The sequence below is a fragment of the Erythrolamprus reginae genome, chromosome 8, assembly GCF_031021105.1.
Source record: "Erythrolamprus reginae isolate rEryReg1 chromosome 8, rEryReg1.hap1, whole genome shotgun sequence".
NCBI classification, from domain to species: Eukaryota; Metazoa; Chordata; class Lepidosauria; order Squamata; family Dipsadidae; genus Erythrolamprus; species Erythrolamprus reginae.
Window position 1 is genome coordinate 43,750,514 of NC_091957.1, and position 24,394 is coordinate 43,774,907.

Consider the following 24,394-nt stretch of genomic DNA (forward strand, 5'->3'; position numbering starts at 1 on the left):
CCGGTAGAGCTGGAGCACCCATGCATGTGCGATAGCATGCATGCAGACTCTTCCGGCATCCAAGGAAAAAAAGGTTCGCCATCACTGTCCTAGTTATTTCATCAATGATGTGCCACACTTGCAGGAGCCTTTATCTACCTTGGCCGCTCCACTTTTTTGGAGCGTGTGTTTTTGTTTTTCTGTTTGTTTGTGTTTTTGCTGGCGTAGCAGGTTGGGCAAACCAAACCTGTTTAGTTAGTTAAGTTTCAAAGTATTATTATTATTACAGACTGAGAAAATGGATGAATTCGGGAATCATGGCATTGGACCAGAGTACCTCCGGAACCGCCTGCTACCGCACGAATGCCAGCGACCGATAAAGTCCCACAGAGTTGGCCTTCTCCGGGTCCCGTTGACTAAACAATGTCGTTTGGCGGGCCCCAGGGGAAGAGCTTTCTCTGTGGTGGTCCCGGACCTCTGGAACCAACTCCCCCCGGAGATTAGAACTACCCCCACTCTCCTTGTCTTTCGTAAACTACTCAAGAATCACTTATACCGCCAGGCATGGGGAAGTTGAGACACCTTTCCCCCAGGCTTTTTTTATACTTTGTTTTATGTTTGGTATGAATGTGCTGTTTGGTTTTTTAAAATAATGATAGGGTTTTATATGTTTTTTAACTGCTATATTGTTTTTATTACTGTTGTGAGCTGCCCCGAGTCTTTGGAGAGGGGCGGCATACAAATCTAATAAATAAAAATAAATAAATAAAATCAATCAAAGGGTGTTTGGGAAGGCAGTGATGATATTGGGGTGCAAAAGCACAGAAGCAACCCTGATTTGAGAAGGTGGAAAATTCTTTAAAGGTGAAACTGCAAATATAGACAAATCAAAGTGTAGATACATCTGTAGCCAGCATAAAATACATATAGCCTATTTCTTATGTTCACTTGCTTCTTCTCTCTAAACAGTGAAATGTTTCAGATATACAGCTCCTTCCTAAGTTTGGAAGGCGGATCCTGCAAGGTAATTCACATTTTACAATATTGGTCTTTGTTTACAGCCAGCAAAAGTTTGCATCTCTGACATCCGATTTCTATGGGCGTCTGATTTCCGTAGAGAAAATGAAAAGCCTAGGTTTTTTGCAAGTCCCAATTCAACCTTTGGGCGGCTTCACGTCACAGCCAACCAAGAGATGGTGAGTTTGGCTTTGCTTTTCTATTTAAAAGATTTGGATACCACTTCCCATGACAATTCTGGGAACAGTTTACTATTAAATAAATCCAATAGACCGACAGAACAGAAATGATACATAATGTATTTTTAATAGGTCCTTCATTAAAAGTCATACTTACAATAAAAAATAATACCAATTAAAAATAGAAGATAGAAAATAAATAGAAAGTAATAAGTATACAGGAAAGAAAAAAGAAAATACAGTGATACCTTGTCTTACAAACTTAATTGGTTCCGGGACGAGGTTCTTAAGGTGAAAAGTTTGTAAGACAAAACAATGTTTCCCATAGGAATCAATGGAAAAGCGATTAATGCGTGCAAGCCCAAAATCCATCCCTTTTGCCAGCCAAAGCGCCTGTTTTTGCGCTGCTGGGATTCCCCTGAGGCTCCCCTCCATGGGAAGCCCCACCTCCGTGCTTCTGTGTTTTTGCGATGCTGCAGGGGAATCCCAGCAGGGGAATTCCAGCATCGCAAAAATGAGCACTTCTCTGGCAACGGAAGTCCAGAGGTGGGGTTTCCCAGTGAAGGGAGCATCAGTGAAATCGCAGCATCGCAAAAACACTGCTGAAGTCCTCAAAACCCTACCTCCAGACCTCTGTGTTTTTGTGATGCTGCGATTTCACTGAGGCTCCCCTCGCTGGAAAACCGCAACTCTGGACTTCCATAGCCAGCAAAACGCCTGTTTTGGCGCTGCTGGGATTTCCCTGCTGGGATTCCCCTGCAGCATCACAAAAACACAGAAGTCTAGAGGTGGGGTTTCCCATGAAGGGGAGCCTCAGGAGAATCTCAGCAGCGCAAAAACGGGCACTTCGCTGGCCACGGAAGTCTGGAGGCGGGGCATCCCAGCGGCGGTGGTGGGTTTGTAAGGTGAAAATTGTTTGTAAGAAGAGGGAAAAAAATCTTAAACCCCGGGTTTGTATCTCGAAAAGTTTGTATGACGAGGCGTTTGTAAGACGAGGTATCACTGTATATAAAGAAATGTCTTCCCCTTCATCACAAACAAGTATAAACAATTTTAATAACTGATCACAACATTCCTTTAAAAAAACAAAGCAAATGATATTTCCCCCCTTTATTTCATCTCTTATTTATAAAAAAAAATCCTCAGAACTTCATCATTTCAGCCCCAATAAGCAAAAGGCCATTAAGGGTTACTAGAGATAACCTTTAATTCTGATCAGAGAAAGATCTTGTATTTCTTCCTTTTAACAAATTTGATCTTTTGCCTCTTCAAATTATGTCCTGGAACTTGATTTCATTTTTTTCTTTGTGCCTTCTGAAAAAAAAAAAATTCAAACTTTTGTCTGGTACTTCACGGATGTTTTGGACAAACAGTACCCATCATCCTGTTTCAAGAATGATGGAAGTTGGAGTCCAACATATTTAGAGAGCAAATGGGTGTCTTAATAAAACTTAACCTTTAGATATGTTTTGTATTGATTTTTTTTTTTACTGTCCCAGATACTCTATTGGTACTCTATTCAGATTTCTATTCTTTTTTCTTCTAAAAGAATTGCATTCCTATGACTTCAAAAATACAACTAGTGGTATATTTAGGGATATTACATATGTAGCTGCTTTCCATATTATATGGATTTCTTCTCTTTGGGACTAAATGAAAGCAATGTAAATAAGGCAGAGGTTTTTTTTTTAAAGGTAATAGAACATTTTCAAATCACAAAAAAACATGACAATATTGCAAAGTACAATTTTCTTGAAAATGATTGCTAAGTAAGCAACCTATCATAGTAACATGGCTTACTCAAGGCTCCACTGCACACAAACTTGATTTATAAACTGCAGCAGCAAAAGTCCTACAGCATAACACACCAAAGGCAAACCACATTATTAACACAACAATGCTAATTTATTCAGAAATCATTCCGAATGACTCAGGGCTTACTCTGAAATATGCTGCAACGTCCCGCCTGTCAATGACTACTTCAGCTTCAACCGCAACAACACAAGAGCACGCAACAAATTCAAACTTAATATTAATTGCTCCGAGCTTGACTGGAAAAAATATGACTTTAGCAATCGAGTTGTCGAAGCGTGGAACTCATTACCGGACTCAGTAGTGTCAACCCCTAACCCCCAACATTTCTCCCTTAGACTATCCACGATTGACCTCTCCAGGTTCCTAAGTGGTCAGTAAGGGGCGTACATAAGTGCACTAGTGTGCCTTTCGTCCCCTGTCCAATTGTCTCTCCTTATCTCATATATCATATATCTTTTCTTCCTTCATCTATCTTCTCCTCTATTTTTATATCTTCTCTTTATATATAATACTTCATGTCTATTCTCTTCAATATGTATTGAGTATTGGACAAAAGAAAGAAAGAAAGAAATAAAATAAAATAAAATGTAAATTTAGAACAGGGGTCCCCAAACTTGACAACTTTAAAATTTGTGGAGCTATGCTCGCTGGAGAATTCTGGAAGACCACAAGTCTTAAAGTTGCCAAATTTAAAGACTTCTGATTTAGAGTAAAGGTGGCTGAAGTTTAAAATATGTTGCAGAGAAAGAATGAAAGCCAAAAGTGAATTCGAGGGAAGCGGATCTTGTGAGCTACTTGATTGTCATAATGTTTGCTCAAAACAAGCCAGGGAAGACCGTAGGGTAAGCTTGGGAGCTTGATGCCACAAAATATTGGAGGGAAAAGAACAAAGTTTCCAGCAGCTCCAATAAAATCTGAAATTGTTATTTCCAGTAGTTCCCTTGTGACTGGAGAAAAAAAAGCCAAGTCATGTTTCCTTCAGTATATAAGGACATGTTTATCCTATATTCTGGGGAACAATAGTTCAACTGAAACATACACTAGAATATTTAAAGTAGGTGAGTTGATTGAAGCCACATTGGAAATAACACTGGTGGGTTTCATGTTTAAATCCAAATCCTTTAGGGCAGGGGTATCCAAACCCTGGACCGCAGCTTACAACTAGCATACTTTTCAGAGTACTGTATAAGATATACTGGAATATAAGAGGCACCTTAGTTTTGGTGGAGGGGCGGCATATAAATTTAATAAATAATAATAATAATAATAATAATAATAATAATAATAATAATAATAATGGACAAAATAAATAAATAAATAAATAAAATAAAGGACGCTAACCAGATGAATATCTGATAAGCAGATTCTTTCCCCTTTTTAATAATAATAATAATAATAATAATAATAATAATAATAATTATTATTATTATTAAAAAGGGGAAAGAATCTGCTTATCAGATATTCATCTAGTTAGCATGCTTTATTTATTTTATTTATTTATTTATTTTGTCCAATACACAATGAGGGTTTTAGTAGGTATATATTTATTTATTTATTTATTTATTTATTTATTATTTAGATTTGTATGCCGCCCCTCTCCGAGGACTCGGGGTGGCTCACAGCAGAGAAAACAAATCATAAATAATCCGAGCAAGTTTAAAACATTTAAGATTTAAAAGAAAACCCCATATACTAACAGACACACTCACAAGCATGCCATACACAATTTAAACATGCCCAGGGGGAGATGTCTTAATTCCCCCATGCCTGACGGCAAAGGTGGGTTTTAAGGAGTTTACGGAAGGCAGGAAGAGTAGGGGCAGTTCTAATCTCCGGGGGGAGTTGTTTCCAGAGAGCCGGTGCCGCCACAGAGAAGGCTCTTCCCCTGGGGCCCGCCAACCGACACTGTTTAGTTGACGGGACCCAGAGAAGGCCCACTCTGTGGGACCTAATCGGTCGCTGGGATTCGTACGGCAGGAGGCGGTCTCGGAGGTATTCTGGTCCGATGCCATGAAGGGCTTTAAAGGTCATAACCAACACTTTGAATTGTGACCGGAAATTGATCGGCAGCCAATGCAGACTGCGGAGTGATGGTGAAACATGGGCATACCTAGGTAAGCCCATGACTGCTCTCGCAGCTGCATTCTGCACGATCTGATGTTTCCGAACACTTTTCAGAGGTAGCCCCATGTAGAGAGCATTACAGTAGTCGAGCCTCGAGGTGATGAGGGCATGAATGACTGTGAGCAATGAGTCCCGGTCCAGATAGGGCCACAACTGGTGCACCAGGCGAACCTGGACAAACGCCCCCCTCGCCACAGCTGAGAGATGGTTTTCTAATGTGAGCTGTGGATCGAGGAGGACGCCCAAGTTGCGGACCCTCTCTGAGCGGGGCAATGATTCCCCCCCCAGGGTGATTGACGGACAGATGGGATTGTCCTTGGGAGGCATAACCCACAGCCACTCCGTCTTATCCGGGTTGAGCTTGAGTCTGTTGACACCCATCCAGGCCCCAACAGCCTCCAGGCACCGGCACATCACTTCCACCGCTTCGTTGACTGGGCATGGGGTGGAGATGTAAAGCTGGGTATCATCGGCGTATTGAAGATACCTCACCCCATGTCCTTGGATGATCTCACCCAGCGGTTTCATGTAGATGTTGAATAGCAGGGGGGAGAGGACCGACCCCTGAGGCACCCCACAAGGGAGAGACCTCGGAGCCGACCTCTGACCCCCCACTAACACCGACTGCGACCGGCCAGAGAGGTAGGAGGAGAACCACTGAAGAACAGTGCCTCCCACTCCCAACCCCTCCAGTCGGTGCAGAAGGATACCATGGTCGATGGTATCAAAAGCCGCTGAGAGGTCAAGAAGCACCAGGACAGAGGAAAAACCCCTGTCCCGGGCCCGCCAGAGATCATCCATCAACGTGACCAAAGCGGTTTCCGTGCTGTAACCGGGCCTGAAGCCCGACTGCTGGGGACCTAGATAATCGGCTTCTTCCAAGGACCGCTGGAGCTGGAGTGCCACCACCTTCTCAACAACCTTCCCCATAAAGGGAAGGTTGGAGACTGGATGATAGTTATTAAGTACAGCTGGGTCCAGGGAGGGCTTCTTGAAGAGGGGGCGCACGAGCGCTTCTTTATAGAGTGTTGGAAAAACTCCCCTCCCCAAGGAAGCATTGGTAATCTCCTGGGCCCAGCTCCGTGTCACCTCCCTGCTGGCCGAAACCAACCAGGAGGGACACGGATCCAGTAAACAGGTGGCGGAACTCACAGCTCCAATGGCCTTGTCCACTTCATCAGTTGTCACCAGATCAAACTCTTCCCAGACAGGTGGACAAGTACGTATATATAATATATCTATGAAAGAACAGAAAAGAAGATATAGTAATAGAACATATCAATGAAAGAATAGAAGAAGAGATATAGGAATAGAAGAAAGGGATAGGAGATATAGGAGAGCAATAGGACAGGGGACGGAAGGCACTCTAGTGCACTTGTACTCACCCCTTACTGACTTCTTAGGAATCTGGATAGGTCAACCGTAAATAATCTAATCAAAGTGTTGGGGGTTTGGGGATGACACAATGGAGTCCGGTAATGAGTTCCACGCTTCGACAACTCGGTTACTGAAGTCATATTTTTTTACAGTCAAGTTTGGAGCGGTTAATATTAAGTTTAAATCTGCTGTGTGCTCTTGTGTTGTTGTGGTTGAAGCTGAAGTAGTCGCCGACAGGCAAGACGTTGCAGCATATGATCTTGTGGGCAATACTTAGATCTTGTTTAAGGCATCTTAGTTCTAGGCTTTCTAGGCCCAGGATTGAAAGTCTAGTCTCGTAGGGTATTCTGTTTCGAGTGGAGGAGTGAAGGGCTCTTCTGGTGAAGTATCTTTGGACATTTTCAAGGGTGTTGATGTCTGAGATGCGATATGGGTTCCAAACAGATGAGCTGTATTCGAGGATGGGTCTGGCAAACGTTTTGTAAGCTCTGGTAAGTAGCGTGAGATTGCCAGAGCAGAAGCTACGTAGGATTAGGTTTTCAACTCTTGAAGCCTTATTGGCTATGTTGTTGCAGTGGGCTTTGGCACTTAAATCTTTTGTTGTTAGTATACCAAGGTCTTTAACCGAGAGGGGATTATCTGTGATAATTTGATTATTCAGTTCGTATTTGGAGTTCAGATTCTTTTCCCCAATGTGTAGGACAGAGCATTTGCTATTTGAGATTTGGAGTTGCCATGTGTTGGACCACTCAGAAACAGAGTTCAGGTCTTTTTGGAGAGCAGTTGTGTTATCGGTGCTGTTGGAGAGTTTTACATCATCGGCGAAGAGGACACAGTTGCTGGTGATGTCCTTAGTCTGGTCAGCTTCAGCACATTATTTTATTCCCTGATTAGGGCTTAAAAAACCTTATTTGGAGCGAGTAGCAATGAAAAAAAAGGCTGCAAAGGAGCTGGAAAAAAAACTTCAGAGTAGCAATGGAAACAAACCTGCAAGCTGGGAAGATCGTTAGCACCTCGTTAAGGCTTTTTTAAAAAAGCTTTAAAAACCCTACATTTAGAGCATAAGATGCACCCAAATTTTCAGCCTCTTTTAGGGAGGAAAAATATAGTAGGTTGTAGCCTATTCGGAAATGGGGTGCACAAGCTTTGACCAGTGCGCATGTGTGCCGGCAGCTCAATTTGCACAAGTTGAGATGCGCACGCATGGATGTGCCAGCCTACTTCTCGTGCCAGCCAGTTCCCCTCGCCCCACAATTGGGCCACCAAGCCACAAATATTGGACGCCACTGCTTTAAAGAGAAATTTGGGCTGTGTTGCACTAAATGCTTACTCAGTTGTCTTAATCATGGCTTATTCAATGTTCTAAGTTTGTCCGACACACAGAACAATAACTACACAACCGACAGTCACAAAAGATAAGTGGATAAAATGTTTGTTTATGATTCAGGTACAGGTAGCCCTCAAAATTATAACCGTGGGGTTTAGTGTTTTTCTTTTGAAGTTACAAACTTTTGTTTAAAGTTACAATAGCTTTGAAAAAAGTGGCTTGCAACTGGTCCTCATGCTTATAACCATCACAAAATCCCCACAGTCCAGTAGTTGGTTCTAAATGTCGTTGCTACCAGTTCACTCATGCACAGAAGCATCCGAGGTGGGTGGGCAGAGACTCCTATTGTTGCTGCTACCAGTTCGAGGTTCGACTACTTTAATGCTCTCTACATGGGGCTACCTTTGAAAAGTGTTCAGAAACTTCAGATCATGCAGAATGCAGCTGCGAGAGCAATCATGGGCTTTCCTAAATACGCCCATGTCACACCAACACTCTGCAGTCTGCATTGGTTGCCGATCAGTTTCCGGTCACAATTCAAAGTGTTGGTTATGACCTATAAAGCCCTTCATGGCACCGGACCAGAATATCTCCGGGACCGCCTTCTGCCGCACGAATCCCAGCGACCAGTTAGGTCCCACAGAGTTGGCCTTCTCCAGGTCCCGTCAACTAAACAGTGTCGTTTGGCGGGACCCAGGGGAAGAGCCTTCTCTGTGGCAGCCCCGACCCTTTGGAACCAACTCCCCCCAGATATCAGAGTTGCCCCCACTTTCCTTGCCTTTCATAAGCTCCTTAAAACCCACCTCTGTCGTCAGGCATGGGGGAATTGAGACTTTCCCTCCCCCTAGGCTTATAAAATTTATGCATGGTATGTCAGTATGTATGATTGGTTTCTAAATTGGGTTTTTTTAAACTTAAATATTAGATTTGTTTACATTGTATTATTATTCTGTTAGCTGCCCCGAGTCTGCGGAGAGGGGCGGCATGCAAATCTGATAAATAAATAATAAACAAATAAATAAATAAATAAATAAACCACAGTGCTAAGTCTACCTTTGGTTTATAAGGCTACCATGGCTTAACCAAGACTTCCTTTGAGGCTTAGCGTGATATCTGAACCTCATCAGATGCCCCATAAGAGATTGTTGGAGCTGAACTTTACACATTTCTTCTCTTTTTATTACTTTCTTATTTCAGACTGAAAAGTAGGTTTTGAAAGTATGGGAGATCTTTAGGGATAACGATATAAAATGCCTCAATCTGTCACACTATCTTCACAAGTCACACAATACTAAATATAAGATGCCTTTCCTCCCTGGTCACACTTGATCTGTGGTTTCCTTAGTGATGAGACATTTGCAACTGATGCATTGTTTTGTTTCTCAACAGTTCTAAAGTAATTTTCCACTTCTCAAAAATAGATAAATCTTATTTGAAAGTCAAAAGGGGAGTTAGAGTTCAGCAAATAGAAAAGCATGTTGAAAGGTTTTAAGCCTCCAGCTCTTTCTATCTCTGGACAGTTTTTATTTATTCATTCAATTTGTGCGGCCACCCACATCACTGTGTGACTCTGGGCAGCAAACATTTTAAAAATAAACACAATCACAATGATATTTGAAGCCGAAGTGTTAAAAACGGAAAGTACCTAGCAGCTGAGAATAATTCGCTCAACGTAATTGCTAAATTAATTAAAAGAAAAAGCTATGTTCCTGTATGCACTCATCAAAACTTTGTTTAAACTGTGATCTAACTGAGGCTTGGCTCTAAGCCTTGATCTAAATACAATGCCTCACAGCACCCTTAGTTTTCATGTCCAAAATGACTGGGTTTTTTGCAAAATGATTCTTTCACCTTGTCCTTAAAGACAGAAATGGAATCCTCTGTGAAGTAAATTTTTCCCATTTTTATTGCATAACCTTTTCTCTTCAGCCTCAAATATAAGCTAAGATCACAGGGCTAAATTTTGGCTACTTAGCTAGCAAGCCATGTAATTTTAGTTTGTTCAGGATGGAAGATGTTTAAGGGTAGACATTAAAGCAGAAAGATTCCCTTTCCTACATGTACTTTGCAAAACAGGAAAGGGAAGGAAGGATTTCCTTCGATGTCAGTCTTCTTCCAGTGATAACAAGGTTTGGGAAAAAATTCCGACTTTAAATTATAACTATATTTTGTTGAGTTCAGATCAGTGAAGGGCTGCAAATAATTTTACTATCACACTGTGGCTGTGGTTTATTTTGTGGGTGTGGTTTGCTGGCCATGTGACCAGGCGGGAGTGGCTTGATGATCACGTGACCCAGAAGGTCATGTGACCGGCTTAAAGGTGGTCAACTTGACATCACTCAGGTCAAGGGTTTGGGTTAGGATTAGGGTGCCTGGCCTCTCCTCTCCTCAAAAGAGATACAATTTCCCAATCTATTTACTATTACTGAACATTCAAAATATACTATTTAATTCTATGTATATGTACCATATGTGTACATACAGTGTTCCCTTGACTTTCGCGGGTCCGACATTCGCAAAAAGTCTATACTGTACCACGGTTTTTTGAAAAATATTATTTAAAAAATACTCTGTAGTTTTTTTGCACACCAAGGGTTTTCTGGGGCTGCCCTATGTACCATACTCTTTGTTTTAACTCTCCTCACCCCCTCCATCTCAGCCGTCCTGCTTAAAATAAAAGCTCTGTTTCCACCCCAGCCTCGGAGCGTTGGTATTTACAATTACTGAACATCCAGAATATACTATTTAATTCTATTTATATATGCCATACGTCTATATACATATTACACACAGGCACACAAAAATATACATTATCTACTACAGTGATTTTCAACCTTTTTTGAGCCGCGGCACATTTTTTTACATTTACAAAATCCTGGGGCACACCACTAACCAAAATGACACCCGCCTAAGACACTCTTCTCTCTTTTTCCAACCCTGTCTCCTCCCCTCCTCTGTGTGTGTGTGTGTGTAGACACTCTTGAACCATTTCCAAAAACAGGTGAGGGCTGGGGTTTTTTTCTCTCTTATTCTTTGGGTGCTTTTTATCATATGCTTTAAATCAAGAGTCACTTCTCTCTCTCCTTTGTTTCTCTCTCTTTCCTCTCATTCTCTGTCTCAACCATTTTCTCATTTCTCTTTTTTCCTTCCCATCTCATTTCTCTCTCTCCCTTCCTCTCCTTTTCTCTCTCTCTCTCTCGCTTTCTTTTCTCTCTCTTTCGCTCTCTCTCTTTTCTCTCTCTCTCTTGCTTTCTCTCTCTCACACTCTCTTTCTCTCTCTCTTGCTTTCTTTCTCTCTCTTTCTCTCTCTCTCACTCTCTCTCTCTCAGCAAAAAGTTGTGAGACCGGAACCTGAGCTTCCTTCTTCGCGGCACACCTGACCATGTCTCGCGGCACACTAGTGTGCCACGGCACACTGGTTGAAAAACACTGATCTACTATACAAACTGTATATGTATGTACACACAAACACACACACACACACACACACACACACACACAACTCTTCTAAAATTATACACATTCAACCTTATTTACTGTGATAGGAAAAACATACCCAGAGTCCAGAAGGGGGAAAAAGGGGGAAAAAAACCATTTTTTTCCTACAATTTCTACGTTCCGGACCAAAGTTTTTCTACTGGACCTGTGTACCTGACCATACCCATAAGAGCCCATCACTGCCTCTGACCTATAGAAATACTTCTGCACCTTTTCATTTTTACCTTCTTTGAAGGACCTTCTACAACCCCTTCTCTTCTTCTCCTGAATCTGCAGTTTTGAATGGTGGGTTGATTGTTTGCTTGCCAGCCCCCAAACCAACCAAGTCCGACCCCATTTCCTAAGTCTGACAAACCAGGTTTGATTCAGAGCAAAACCACAAGCCTCACTCAAACCCTTGGTTAATTTGGAGCAGAGCCCAAAGCTGCTTTTCTAGCCAGTGTTTAATTGAAATTAAAACAAAACTAAACAAAATCAGATAAGTTGATGATAGAATTAATAATTTTTAAAAAATTAAAATTTTTATTAATTAAACCAGAAAGAGGACTCAAGAATATTTTGAAGTTTAAAATTTATTTTATAACTGGTTGCAAAGGAAGAATAGAAAGAAAAAAGATGTATAAATGTATATATTGCTATTTAGTTTTAAAATGACTATAGGACTCTATAATTTTGGATAGATATACAGTATTTATAAATACAGAAAGGAAATACAGTTTATAAGATTTATATATAAATGAAATTTTAACGTTAAGACAATTTGCCGTAGAAGTACCTAGAAGGTTTTATATGTACATTTGTAAATATACTGTTTGTTTTGTTTGATGTTCGTTTGTATTTTGTATTTTTTAACGTCTATACTGTACTCAATACTGTAAAACTATTTTTTAAAACAAAACAAAAATCTGCCTGAAGGGGGCGCTCCTCCGGCACTTTCTCCCCGTTTGGGGCTTGAAGGCTCGAAGTGCGCACGCGTCCAGTCGGTCTCCTTTGTTGTGTTTTGTTTTGCCTCCTCCTCCCTGGATGGGGGGGAAACGGGGGAGACTTGAGCGCGTGCGCACTTGGAGTCTCCAACCCGGACAAGGAGAAAGCCGCGACCAAAGGGCCCGCCCTTCCCTCCTCCTCGTTTCCAGGGAACGGCCCCCGCCGCGCGTGCGCATAAAGCTCACCTTGCCTCCCCTCCCCCCTCTTTCTCCCGTTGCTTCCGCCGCAGGCTCCGCCCATCCAGCGAGGGAGGGGAGGCTGCGCAGTTCTCGGAGAAGCATCGACTGAGGCGACCGGACTCGGGAGAGGTAGAAGCGGCGGTGGCCTCGCTACGAAGGAGCCTTTCTCGTCACCAGCCGCCCTCACAGCCGCCGCCGCCGCCCCCCCTCCTCACGCCGCCATGGTGAAGATCGCCTTTCAGTCGCCCTTCGCCCACAAGGACGAACTCAAGAAGGAGGCGGCCGAGGCGCTGGTGGCCGAACAGGTGAGGAGGATGAGGAGAAGCCGCTGCCGTTGAGGCGACGCCGCAACCGCCATTTTGTATCGGGACCCACCGGCAACCTCCGCGCCTTGTTTCATTCTGCCCCCCCTCCCCGCGGGGGGCCAAAATGGCGACGGGACCCCCGGCGTCCCCCTCAGGGAGGGAGGGGAGCGATGGGCTTTGTAGTCCTCCGTCTGACGAGACGGTGGGGGGATTGGGTGCTGGCGCCCTCTCCCAAGACGGGGGTGGTGGTGGTCTCGTGACTGGTTCAAGAAACATTTATTTATTTATTTTACCTCAGTACAATACACGGAAAAAGCGGGGGGAGAGGGGAATGGAGGGCGTGGAAATAAACGTATTTTTAATTCTCGCTTGGGCGGTGCAGACGTTGCATATAAAATAACAAGTAAATAAAATATGAATAAAACGAAATGGGACCGATGCGATAAATATTAAGGGAACCTCCAGCCCTCCCCTCCAGACTCCCACCCCCTCCCAGTAAGTGCAACGTTTCCCTTTTGCTGGCTCTGGAAGGCCGAGTGGGCCGTGTGCACGCGCGCCTTGCCGCCGACACGCGTGAAGTTCTGGAACGTTAAAACGCGTGGAAACCGACGTGCAAGAAGAAGGGACCAGACCGTTGCAAACGGTGAGTGAGTGGAATCCAGGCCTTGCCATTGTTTTGCGTTGCCTGCAAATGGTTCTCCCGTTGGGGATTCGCGGAGGCGGCTCCCTTGTGTCATTTTTAACTGGTATTTATTTATTTATTAAATTTGTATGTCGCCCTTCTCCGAGGACTTGGGGGGGGGTGTTAATATCATATAATATAACAGTACAGTACCATGGCAAATCCAATTAAATTTAAAATTACAATCTAAAAATCCAATATTTTAAAACAATCATACCAGTTCACATATGCAACATATATCTCATTTCGTTGGCCAGGGGGCTGAGACCTAATTGCCCCAAACCTGGTGACATAGGTGAGTCAAAAGCACCCATGACACCACTTTTGCTTGGGCATCTTCTTCCCCCAACACCTACTTCATAGGCTTCTGTGCCTATAGTTGGTAGATTCGTGTTCTGCCTGCAGGATTTAGGGGGGGGGGGGGTTGCACTTGGTTAGATATTTATACAAAAAAAGAGAGGCAGACTTCAGTGTTAGTATGACTAATCCTCTTATTAGTGTGAATGCAGAGAAGAACCTTGGAAAGACATAGATATATTTTAATTCCTAGGATATACTTATCTTCTGCCTAATTTGAGGATCTCTTAATCTGCCAATGAACCTGCCCTGGTGGGTGGGTGGTTGATCCTTCAAGGAAGTAAGGCAGAGAAGGGCCTTTGGCAAGATGGGTGGCATAGAAGTTTAATAAAATAAAATGGGGAAGAGACAGATGAAGTTTTTCCTGTAATTAGTTCTGGGTTGTTTTTTTATGCTGAGCGGTAGCAGTTCTGCCTTGTCTAGGGGTGGGGCCTAGAGGCATTTTGGGAGATATAAATTAGGCTTGAAAGTGGTGCATTATTTTGCATCATAAACAGCTTCCCATTCCTTTCTAAATTAAAGTTCTTTTTAAAAAAAGTAAGCCATGGAAAGGTAGGAAATGGGAGAGGGGGGCCTTGAAGTGAAAATAAAGATATAAATCTAAAATAATGGCATATGTTATCATTTTTTCTCATTATTACATTTTTTTACAGTACAGTATTACATTTTTTTCTTTAAAAAGTTTTTTTTTTAAAAAAACCGATAAATTCCATTAACGATCTCTTCATTGTAACAGCCTTAACCACTTCAAATGCTTCCAGATTATCCTTTTGTTCCTATTGTTTTGTAAAATGCTAGTTATTTGCATGAAAGTGATTTTTTTAAATAAGTAATTTAGTTGAGCCTATATGGGAATAACATGTGATATTTGTTTCAAAGAGTATTTTAGGAGTTACTTGACCCATTTAAAAATCCTTTTTTAAAAAAGCAAAGGTGGGTTAGGATATAATCTCATTGAAGATATTAATTCTCCAGGTGGGAACTACTGAAATTAATGGTTTCTATCTTGGCCTTAGCATGTTTAAATGAATTTTAAGGCCTATGTATTAAAACTTGCTTTGAAACCTTGGTAGTGCTCAAAATGAATTTTCCTTCAGAACTGATTCCACATGTTGAAGGATTTTTGGGATGCATGCTGGTGGTGATTTTTGACCAAAATTGGAAAGAAGTTTGAAAGATTTTATAAGGCACATAACTAACAGCACAAAGAATGCCTAATTCTGTTTTGCTTTCTGGATGGGAGGGAAAATTAGGCAAACATACAGATTAGGCATTCTTTGTGCATGCACATGCAAAGTTCAGAACTGTCTAATCATGGATTAGGTTTGAACAGTTTAAGGAGTCTAAGCTGTGATTATTTTCAGTAGGCATGTTAGTGTGTGTGTGTGTGTGTGTGAAATCTGCAAAATTATCTGATTTCCCTTCCTCAAAACAACTCTTGACTCATTCCAGTTTATAAAAAGTAAAAACTGTTTTGTTGACAGTGTACCTGTTCATGTCTGATTATTTTTGGATGTTATTCAAAACATCATTTTCATGCTGCTTGTATATACAGGACAATTTCAGGCAGTTAAAGCTCCTGATTTGTGACAAACATTGGTTTGTCCCTAATGGCTGAGATCATATACAGTACTTGACTTGTATTACATACTTTTCTCTTTAAAATGCCATGTAAAATGCTTCTGCCAAGTGCATAGAAATTGCTCTTCTCATGAAAAGAATGGGTGCTTAAATTCCTTCATCTTGTTCAAATGCATGCCTAAACCCATATAAGCAGTACAAATATGAAATAGTTTTACCATTGGTCTATGTTTCAGAGTGCTGGTGCACACTAACCACATTCCACTAACTTGTAGAGTTCTGTTTAAGCTCAGGAAATTGTAAAGGTTGTGTAATATCAATTTTTAACTGCTTAAAGAGAAAAAGTCTAGGACAGTAATTTAGCAGCCATAACTGGGTACCAAAATATAGGCTAGTGAGTTAAAGAACTGCAGAGAAAGTAGTTGTATGTATTCACCATGTCTATGGCTTTTAGTGAACTAGTTTTATTTTCATTGCAATACTCCAGCTGATGCAAAGTAAAATTCTTACATCTAAGAAACTGGGCCAGTTTCACAGTGGATTATGCATATCAAATATGCATAAAATTCACAATAAAGGGAAGGGTTTTTTGAGTCTCAGCCTTCATAAGCCTCATTAGATGTAGTATGATTTTTGAAAAAGAGTCCCACAATTGATAATTAGCCTATAACAATTTTAATTAAAAAAGAAAATCATGCATTGATGTCTTCTATTATACAGGATTAGGTTTAATCTTATAGATCTTTAAATATACAATGATGTTTCAATGTTATAGATAGATCCATATTTTAAAATGGGGACATTCAACTTTTTTCAACTGGTGGGCTTCATGGGATTTTTAAAAATCCTTGATTAACTTGCCTATTTACAGAATCCCTATTAAATCTCAATCTCAAAGCAGTATTTGTCAAAGTGCTGCAACTATTTGAACACTCCGTTCCAGTTAGTTGTCTTCTTTTATTCTGGGCAGATGTTGCTTTCCAAACAAAACAATGGTAGAATTTTCTCACCATCCCTCCCCCTCCCAAGTAGATTATGTGGGAGTCTTGGATACAAAGATGAAACTGGAAGTTGGGCCTCTGTTTTGCGGTAGGCAGATTTCCTATCTTAAAATCATAAATTACTGCATGTAAAGTGGGATGGGCCAGGCATGTTGGCAGTGCCTAGAAAGGTATGTGCAAGCACAGTAATGTCTTTGGACTTTAGGTTGGCAACACCAGTTAAAGCTCTGTATCTAAGGATCTTGTACACGAAGGCCAGCTCTGTGTACACACCCAGGATTTCCCTTAGCAGAACACGATAAAGATCAAATGTGACCTAACCCACTGGTAGTTTGATTAGACAGCCTTAGTTTCCTGTCTGGTGGCCAGACAAGAGGCAACGTGGGTTACAGGGAGTCGTGTCAAACATCAGATAGGAAAGTTGCTTTATTTGTTGTCACAGATGTTTCCTGTGCACCTCATGTACTTTTGTATTAAGTCAAATGACAGCCTGCTCAACCAAAATGTGTATGTAGTGTCTCTTCTCCCTCCCTACCCCTAAATCTGCTCCAATAACAATAGGGAGACCTGCTTTTCCAGTATGTTGCAATTTAATCTGAAGCTTCTGCAAGCACAAAAGCATTGCTCTTATTTTAACAATTTAGCAGTTGTGAATTTTCATACAAATCACCAGTGACAGCAATAGGACAGGGTTCCAAATAAATCGAGCTGCAGTTAAAGTGTCATGGTATTCAATAAACTTCCATTTTTCTCACCAGTGGCCAAAGTTTGTTTTTTCTTCATTGAACCTACTTCACAGCTATGTTATTTTGGTGTTTGAGAGAAGATGCTGTGCATTTGTGTGTTTCTGAATAAAGAATAAGTAAGCTACTAAATAAATATTTGAAGACATTTCTTTTGCTTTTAATTTGAGACATGGAGGTTACTGGTATAAAGTAGCCCTCAATGTCTGACCATAATTTGGACTGGGATTTCAATCGCAAAACAATGCAATTTTAAATCAAGATATCATGGGCCTTAACAAGAGAATTGTGGATTGGGTGGGTACCTACCCTAATCCAAACCATTCTGGACTTGGTTACTCCCAGTTCTGATCCTCAATAAAGTGACTGTCTTGGATCCTCCAGTTCCATCCTCCCTTTTGTCCTTTGGCTGCCCTGCAGCCTAGCAAACAACTCAGGACCATGTGGCTTTGGGGCTGCTTGCTGGGTGCTGGAAAGCACTACACCCCAACCAGTGCCAGCAACCATCTGTCTTCTTTCCAAGTTCCCTGCCTCAGCTTGGTTCTGGCCTGGGGCTTCAATCTTATTCCGATAATGTTTATAATACTGGATTTTTTAACTTCACACATATAAAAAAAGGCCTCACAAAAAGTGAAAAAGACATAAGGATAAAGATGTTAATATTCAAATGTTTGTTGGGGGAATTTTGTTACAGATTTCATAAATCATCAGATACATAGCTAAGGGACTTTCAGATTGAATGATCCAAGTAAATAGAATATTTCTGTAGGCAGGGATACTTAACTACCTTGAACTATGAAATGCTGTACAGTGGAACCTTGACATACGAGCAGCTCTACTTACGAGCTACTCGAGATAAGAGCTGGGAGGGGAGCGACATTTTTGTTCGCCTCCCGAGCTCACATTCGGGATACGAGCGCCAAGGAGCTGTCTCCTGAAGCCGAACGCTAACTTCCGCGTTCGGCTTCAGGAGACAGCTCCTTGGCGCTCATATCCCGCGTGTTTTAAAAGGTTGCAGCCGGCCTGGGGGGCTCGGGGGGGTGCTGGCAAGCCCCCCCAGGCCGGCTGCAACCTTTTAAAACACGCGCGCCGCTTCGCAGCTGTCTCCTGAAGCCGAACGCTAACTTCCGCGTTCGGCGGCAGCGGTTTTTTTTGTTGTTGCACGGATTAATTGACTTTACATTGTTTCCTATGGGAAACAATGTTTCGTCATACGAGCGTTCCGACTTACGAGCCTCCTTCCGGAACCAATTAGTCTCGTAAGTCGGGGTTCTACTGTATTAGCATTTGTGTCAGTTGCTGATAAAGAAGTTTTGTTGGGAGTTTCTAGTGAAGTATAAAGAAATCTGTGTTTTTTTGCTTACACAGATAGCTTTTATTTTGTTTCATTCTAGGTCAGCGTAATGGTTCCAAACAAGTTGCAACATGTTTTTATTTTATGCCTGACTTTTGATTAGAATATTTGTGTTAGCCAATATCACATTTAAAGAAGCATTTAAATTTATTTTTTCAGGGTAGTCAGTTATCTGAATAAAATCACCTTCATACTTTGTATTTTAGACATATGGACTCTTCATGAGTTCCTGATAGTTGTGTAATACATGTATAATTGTTTTAATACAGAAAATTCAAGTAAAATCTAGGCCTTTAATTTGTTGAAGATGCTTAAATAATTGTAATGGCTACCATTATTCATTGAAACACAAATCTGTGCAAGCAGCATACATTGGATGTTGGAGAACTTTTTTTTGCTTCATGGAACTGTTTTTTGTTGTTGGTTATTTGCAGTTCCTATTTTAGCCAGAACTGATGCAAAAAACCCACACATAATTACAAAGAATTCTAAAAATGCTTCCTCTTCAGACATCATGAACTTGTGCTGTAGGATGGGTAGTTAAAGATAGATAGGAAGCAGACAGGAATTGTAGGCAATGGTGTACCTGTTCTGAACTAGAAACAACTATTTCTTGCCTCAAATTACAATGAAGTATTCTAACGAGACTTACATTTTTTAATGCCCAAGTGGAGAATGAATAGAAATTCAACAACTTTTGGGATAATAATCTAGTTGTCAAAAATTTATTCTAATTCTCACAGTGCCTCAGAGGAGAAGCGTTTACATTATGTGACTTGGTAGCTGGATTTGTGAACCATGAGAAAAAGTATTTTTCTTTGATTTTGCCTTGTTTTGTTTTGCTTTATCTTGCCCTCTTCCAAAAAGACCTTTTACACCAAGTGGAATGTCAGTTGAATCTTATCTTTGAATTTGGAGCAAACACTGTAACCCTAGCCCCAAATCCTGTTCTGTCTCACATTATCTTTCATTGGGGAGGGTAATGTCACCCTATTGCTTCAAGGAAAATAGTAATTTCATCTTTTAAGACAAATAGAAACTTTTAAAACAACTTTTTATCTGTGTTTTCAAGGATCCAGAAGTTGCAACACACAACCACCGTGAAGGTTCCTCTGGAAGATGTCTGCTGACTCTTTTGGGACTTGCCTTCATTTTAGCTGGAGTCGTGGTTGGGGGAGCCTGCATCTACAAATTTTTAATGCAAAAGGTATTGGAGAGTTTATTATTACTTCACTTATTTCTGAGCTTATTTCCCTGATTTTTAATTGCTTTAGTTCAACAGCAGTTCGAGCATACATTCAACAATGTACACTGTACACAGTCAGGATGGCAAGCTAGTCCTTGAAGGTTTCCCAAAATCCAGTTTTTATAATCTGCACGGAAGGAGTAGGATATACCAATAACAATGCCTCCTTTTGGGTGATCATTCCTTGATAAGAGATTGTTAATGTTCATACACTGTATATTAGATGGCAGATTCTACCCAAATAGACAGTTCCAAAGGTAGCCAGTCTCACAAGGCTTTATAGGTGATAACTGGTACCTTAAATGACAGCAAAGAATCTGCTGTAACAAGTGTCCATGTGGTAAGTGGTAAGTGCCAGTGGTAAGCTCTCTTCCACACCTGGTGATGTTTCTGGATCATCTTTAAGGGTAACTCCATATAAAGCAAATTACAGTAATTGAATCAAGACATGATAAGGTTTTGTGTAGCTAGTCACTTGCCCCATTTTATGTTCTCTGCATAAACAAATGGCTTGAGAAGGGGAAGTTTCGTTTGTTTTCCTCCTCTGTGTTTGGTGAACCAAAACAATTCATTTGTTAGTATACTCTAGATAATGAAGTATGCTATACTTCATTTATCTTTTCCAGATAATGTTTACATCATGGCAGATCCCTCCTGTGGTCTTCCAAGACCCAGTAGACTAGCCTACTAGAATGAATAGTAGACTAGAATGAATAGAATTCTTTATTGGCCAAGTGAGATTGGGTACACAAAAGGAATTTGTCTTTGGTGCATATGCTCTCAGTGTACATTAAAAAAAAGTTGATATTTGCAGAAGTGTGAAAAATGGAATTTGTAGCACTTTCTTTGCCCATTCAGGGGAAACTGCTTCAGCAATTCCAGGACAGTTGAATTAAATTAATTACTGCACCTATAAATAAACATTATCTCTGGCAATTTTTCATTTTTAAAGAACACGTTCCGTGGTAAAATGTGTTACGTGGGAGAAGACAATCAGAACCAGGCAGGGGAGCCATATTTCCTGCCCATCGCTGAAGAAGCTGTTATCAGAGAAACTGATAACATTGCCATCATTGATGTACCTGTTCCAAAATTCTCTGACAGCGACCCAGCAGCTATTGTGCATGATTTTGACAGAGTGAGTCCTCCTTGTGGGTTCTTTTTAGTCTTTCTTTTGGTAAAAGTTATGATGAAGTCTTTTTAATATGTGATTGGGTTTTTTATGCTCCCCCACACACTTTTCAGGATTAAAATCTGGTAGTTCTCCCCCCCCCCCCCAAATTTTCAAGCGCCAGCAACATGTGTATGCTAAATGTAAAATAATATTTATTGGTGCTTTTTGGGAGAAATCTCAGTAGGAGCCCTGATTTCACAAAGAAAAATTGTGCTGCAGAATGGAGGAGAAATGATGCCTTCTTCAAAGCAGAGGATTTTCTATTTCTTAAGGGAGGCTTTCATTAAACTGATTTCCCCTCAATGAGTTTGGCCTGTAACTCCCATCTAATCATAGTTGGTACTGGTGGGTGCTAGTTGGAGACATGCCAAGTTGGGATAGCTGTCTCCCTATAGCAGTGGCCACTGATACAAAGGCAGGGAAATGACCTTGGAAGAGACCAGTTACAGAAGAAGCATGGCAGGAGGGGAGAGTCTTACAAAGAGATCACACACACACATACCTCCCTGGAGTATAAGAGGGAGAAGAGACAAGATACAGAGATTCTCAACACTTAACTTTGTGGCATGTTTCACTAAAACATAGTTTTAGCCTTGTGAAATCTTGTTTCCTCATTCGGTCTACCTTAACGAACTGACACTCCGGGTTTCTACATGCTAGGAATAACCAGCACTTATTTCTGAAAGCACAGTTGCCATTCACAAAAATACCCTGTGTGCACAGGCTTAGACATGCTTAGCACAGCCAATTAACCAGAAGGCCTTAGATGGGGCTGCTGCCTTATTATGCCTAAGCAGTAGTCCTGTGAAATATTTATAGCCATTTCCAGCCAGTGTTAAGATAACTGCAAAGCAACATTACAGGTTTGGAACCCTAGAAAAGTTGTGGTTCTCTTCTTTACTTCCTTGTTTCTTGTAATTTAGTCCCTAGCCTTTTAGAAAGGCGGGTTAGTTTCAGTTCTTTTCATTATCTGAGAAGGTTTCAAATGGAAAAGATCCATTATTGTCTTTCATTTTACCCTCCATTTTTAAGCTGATTCTTTCTTGATCAGTCAATTGCCTTGGATTTTCATACAATGTAGGTTCTCCTTCAGTAATTGATGTTGCGATAATTCCATGCTTAGATATGCCACCCCGTACCCCTAATGCAGCTTGTCCCTCCTTGCACCTTAACATATGTTGGATCTGCAGTTTTTAGCTGACTGTTTTACATAAACGTGCTGCCAATACAACATAATTATCTTCCCCTTAAACATGAATTTTAAGTCAAAGTTAATATGATTTAGAAAAACCCAAAAAGCAAGTCTTTCTCTTAGGAGTTTTATCTTTTTTCTGGTTGGTGTTGGGTTTCAAAAAATGAAATGTGTTTACAGATTTAGCTGTGAGGACAGCTTCCTACGAGAACCTTGTTGCATTGAAAAAGAATAGTTTGGGGATGTAGCATTATACTTCAAAGTCCAAATTAATTATATTTATTTTGTGGCAGTAAAGCAAAGGGCTGGTTTGAAACAATGGGCAGAACTGTAAATCCTTACTTACTGAATGCCCCCCCCCCTTTTATATTCTTGTAGCTCCTGACAGCCTATCTTGATCTCCAGCTTGGTAATTGCTATGTGATTCCTCTGAACACCTCTATTGTTATGCCGCCACGGAACCTGATAGATCTTTTTGCAAAATTAGCGGTAGGTATCACTCAGATGGAGCATGGAGAGACATGTGAATTCTTACTGCAGTGCACATCTGCGTGGCAAAAGTTTAGAATAATGTTGCATCATTTCTTGAATTGCTGTCATGAAAGGCCACTAAACCTGTGACATTTAATATCCTGTGCAAGCTGATGGCTTGGCATTTTAAAAAAATTAAATTTAAATCTAAAGCATCTGAAGTTGTTGGTCTCACCAATTGCTAACCATACTTCCTTTAGAGCAGGAGTGTCAAACTCGCATTGTTATGGTGGCCTTGCATGACGTATAGGAACTTTCCCCCCCTTCGCTAAATGGCAGGCTATAACTCCCAACTCCCTAGTGACTCTGGGAAGCTCACAACCACAGATAGATAGATAGATAGATAGATAGATAGATAGATAGATAGATAGATAGATAGATAGATAGATAGATAGATAGATAGATAGATAGATTTTTATTGGCCAAGTGTGATTGGACACACAAGGAATTTGTCTTGGTGCATATGCTCTCAGCGTACATAAAATAAAATATAACATCCAAATAATACTAAAAACCTATAAAACAGTTTAAAAACAATTAAGCTAAAACAGTGAAACCCATGCATACCGTTTATGGCTGGATCTTGATGGTTACCATCATCAGATCAACGGCCCCAAGCCTGCCGGGAAAACCAGGTCTTTACTGCTTTCAAGAAGGCCAGTAGCGTGGGAGTAGTCCGGATCTCAGGAAGTAACTGGTTCCATAGAATCAGAGCAGTCACAGTAAAGGGCCATCCCCGTGGACCTGCCAGCCAACACTATTTAGCTGACGGGACCTGGAGAAAGCCAACCTTGTGGGCCCTTACCAGTTGCTGGGAGCTGTGTGGTAGAAGGCGGTCTCGGCAATAGTCTGGCTCTAAGCCATGTAATTGCCTTCAGATGTAACTGTCCTTGGTTGAATAATTACAAATGTCTGTGTTAAGAACGGTATTCTTCCCCCCCCATATACAGACGGGCTCTTACTTGCCTCAGACTTATCTTGTTCGTGAGGAAATGGTTGTGACTGAAGAGATTGATAATGTGTCAGATCTGGGTGTCTTCATTTACCAGCTCTGTGTAGGGAAGGAAACCTTCAGACTTCAGCGCAGAGAGAAGCTCATTGGTGAGTATTTTATTTTCAATTGTTTCTGCATTTCAAGATATGAAAAAGAAACTAAGGGAAAGGGAAAATTGACTAGCAATTTAGAATTGGCTTTTGTATGATTTTCTATCTTAAGGAGGAAAGCTGCCATGGGAATAATAAAAGTTCAGTAAACAAGGGAGTTTGTTAAATGGGGGGATTTTCCACCAGTAATTACCAACCCAGCTATTATTCATGAGCCCTAAACTTTGAATTCAAGTTTAGTTAACTCCAAATTCTGCTTTCTAGTTGCAGTTAGTCCATTTCTATATCTTCAGTCAGATAGAAGAGAGCAAATGTTCTCAGAACGTGAGGCTGCTATAAGATATAAGCAGTGGTGCCAGATAGATTAGCAGTAATTTCCTGGCTGATCCCTTTTTGTGTATGGGAATTGGGTGTGGTGAGAAGGAATGTAACTTGAGTTGGTTTCCTTAATATTAGCTAATGAAATGAAGGGAAGGGCATGTTACATAATATTAGAGCACTCGGTTTTATACCATTGCTAGTGCCTTTTGCTTAGTATAAGGAGAGTACCATTATAGCATTTTGCACCTTTCAGTTTAGAAAGACTTTTAAACAAAGAGCAAAATGTTTCCTTGTGCTCTAAATACATTGACCTAGAGGTTTTTT

General features: G+C 41.0%; 1 protein-coding gene across 2 annotated transcripts in view; it reads left to right on the forward strand.

Annotated features, from left to right (window-relative positions):
* The window catches only part of ITM2A (integral membrane protein 2A), a 75,584-nt gene that overhangs the window by 48,610 nt on the left and 2,580 nt on the right, over positions 1 to 24,394 (forward strand). Inside the window, exons 3-8 of one of the 2 annotated variants that reach the window (XM_070759794.1) lie at positions 1,041 to 1,175; positions 12,530 to 12,784; positions 19,575 to 19,709; positions 20,701 to 20,886; positions 22,493 to 22,603; positions 23,596 to 23,746. In XM_070759794.1, coding sequence (XP_070615895.1) covers positions 1,041 to 1,175; positions 12,530 to 12,784; positions 19,575 to 19,709; positions 20,701 to 20,886; positions 22,493 to 22,603; positions 23,596 to 23,746 — 973 coding nt within the window. Of the gene's footprint in view, positions 1 to 1,040; positions 1,176 to 9,824; positions 9,948 to 12,529; positions 12,785 to 19,574; positions 19,710 to 20,700; positions 20,887 to 22,492; positions 22,604 to 23,595; positions 23,747 to 24,394 lie in introns of those variants that run through there. The other variant, XM_070759795.1, reaches the window with a different exon arrangement.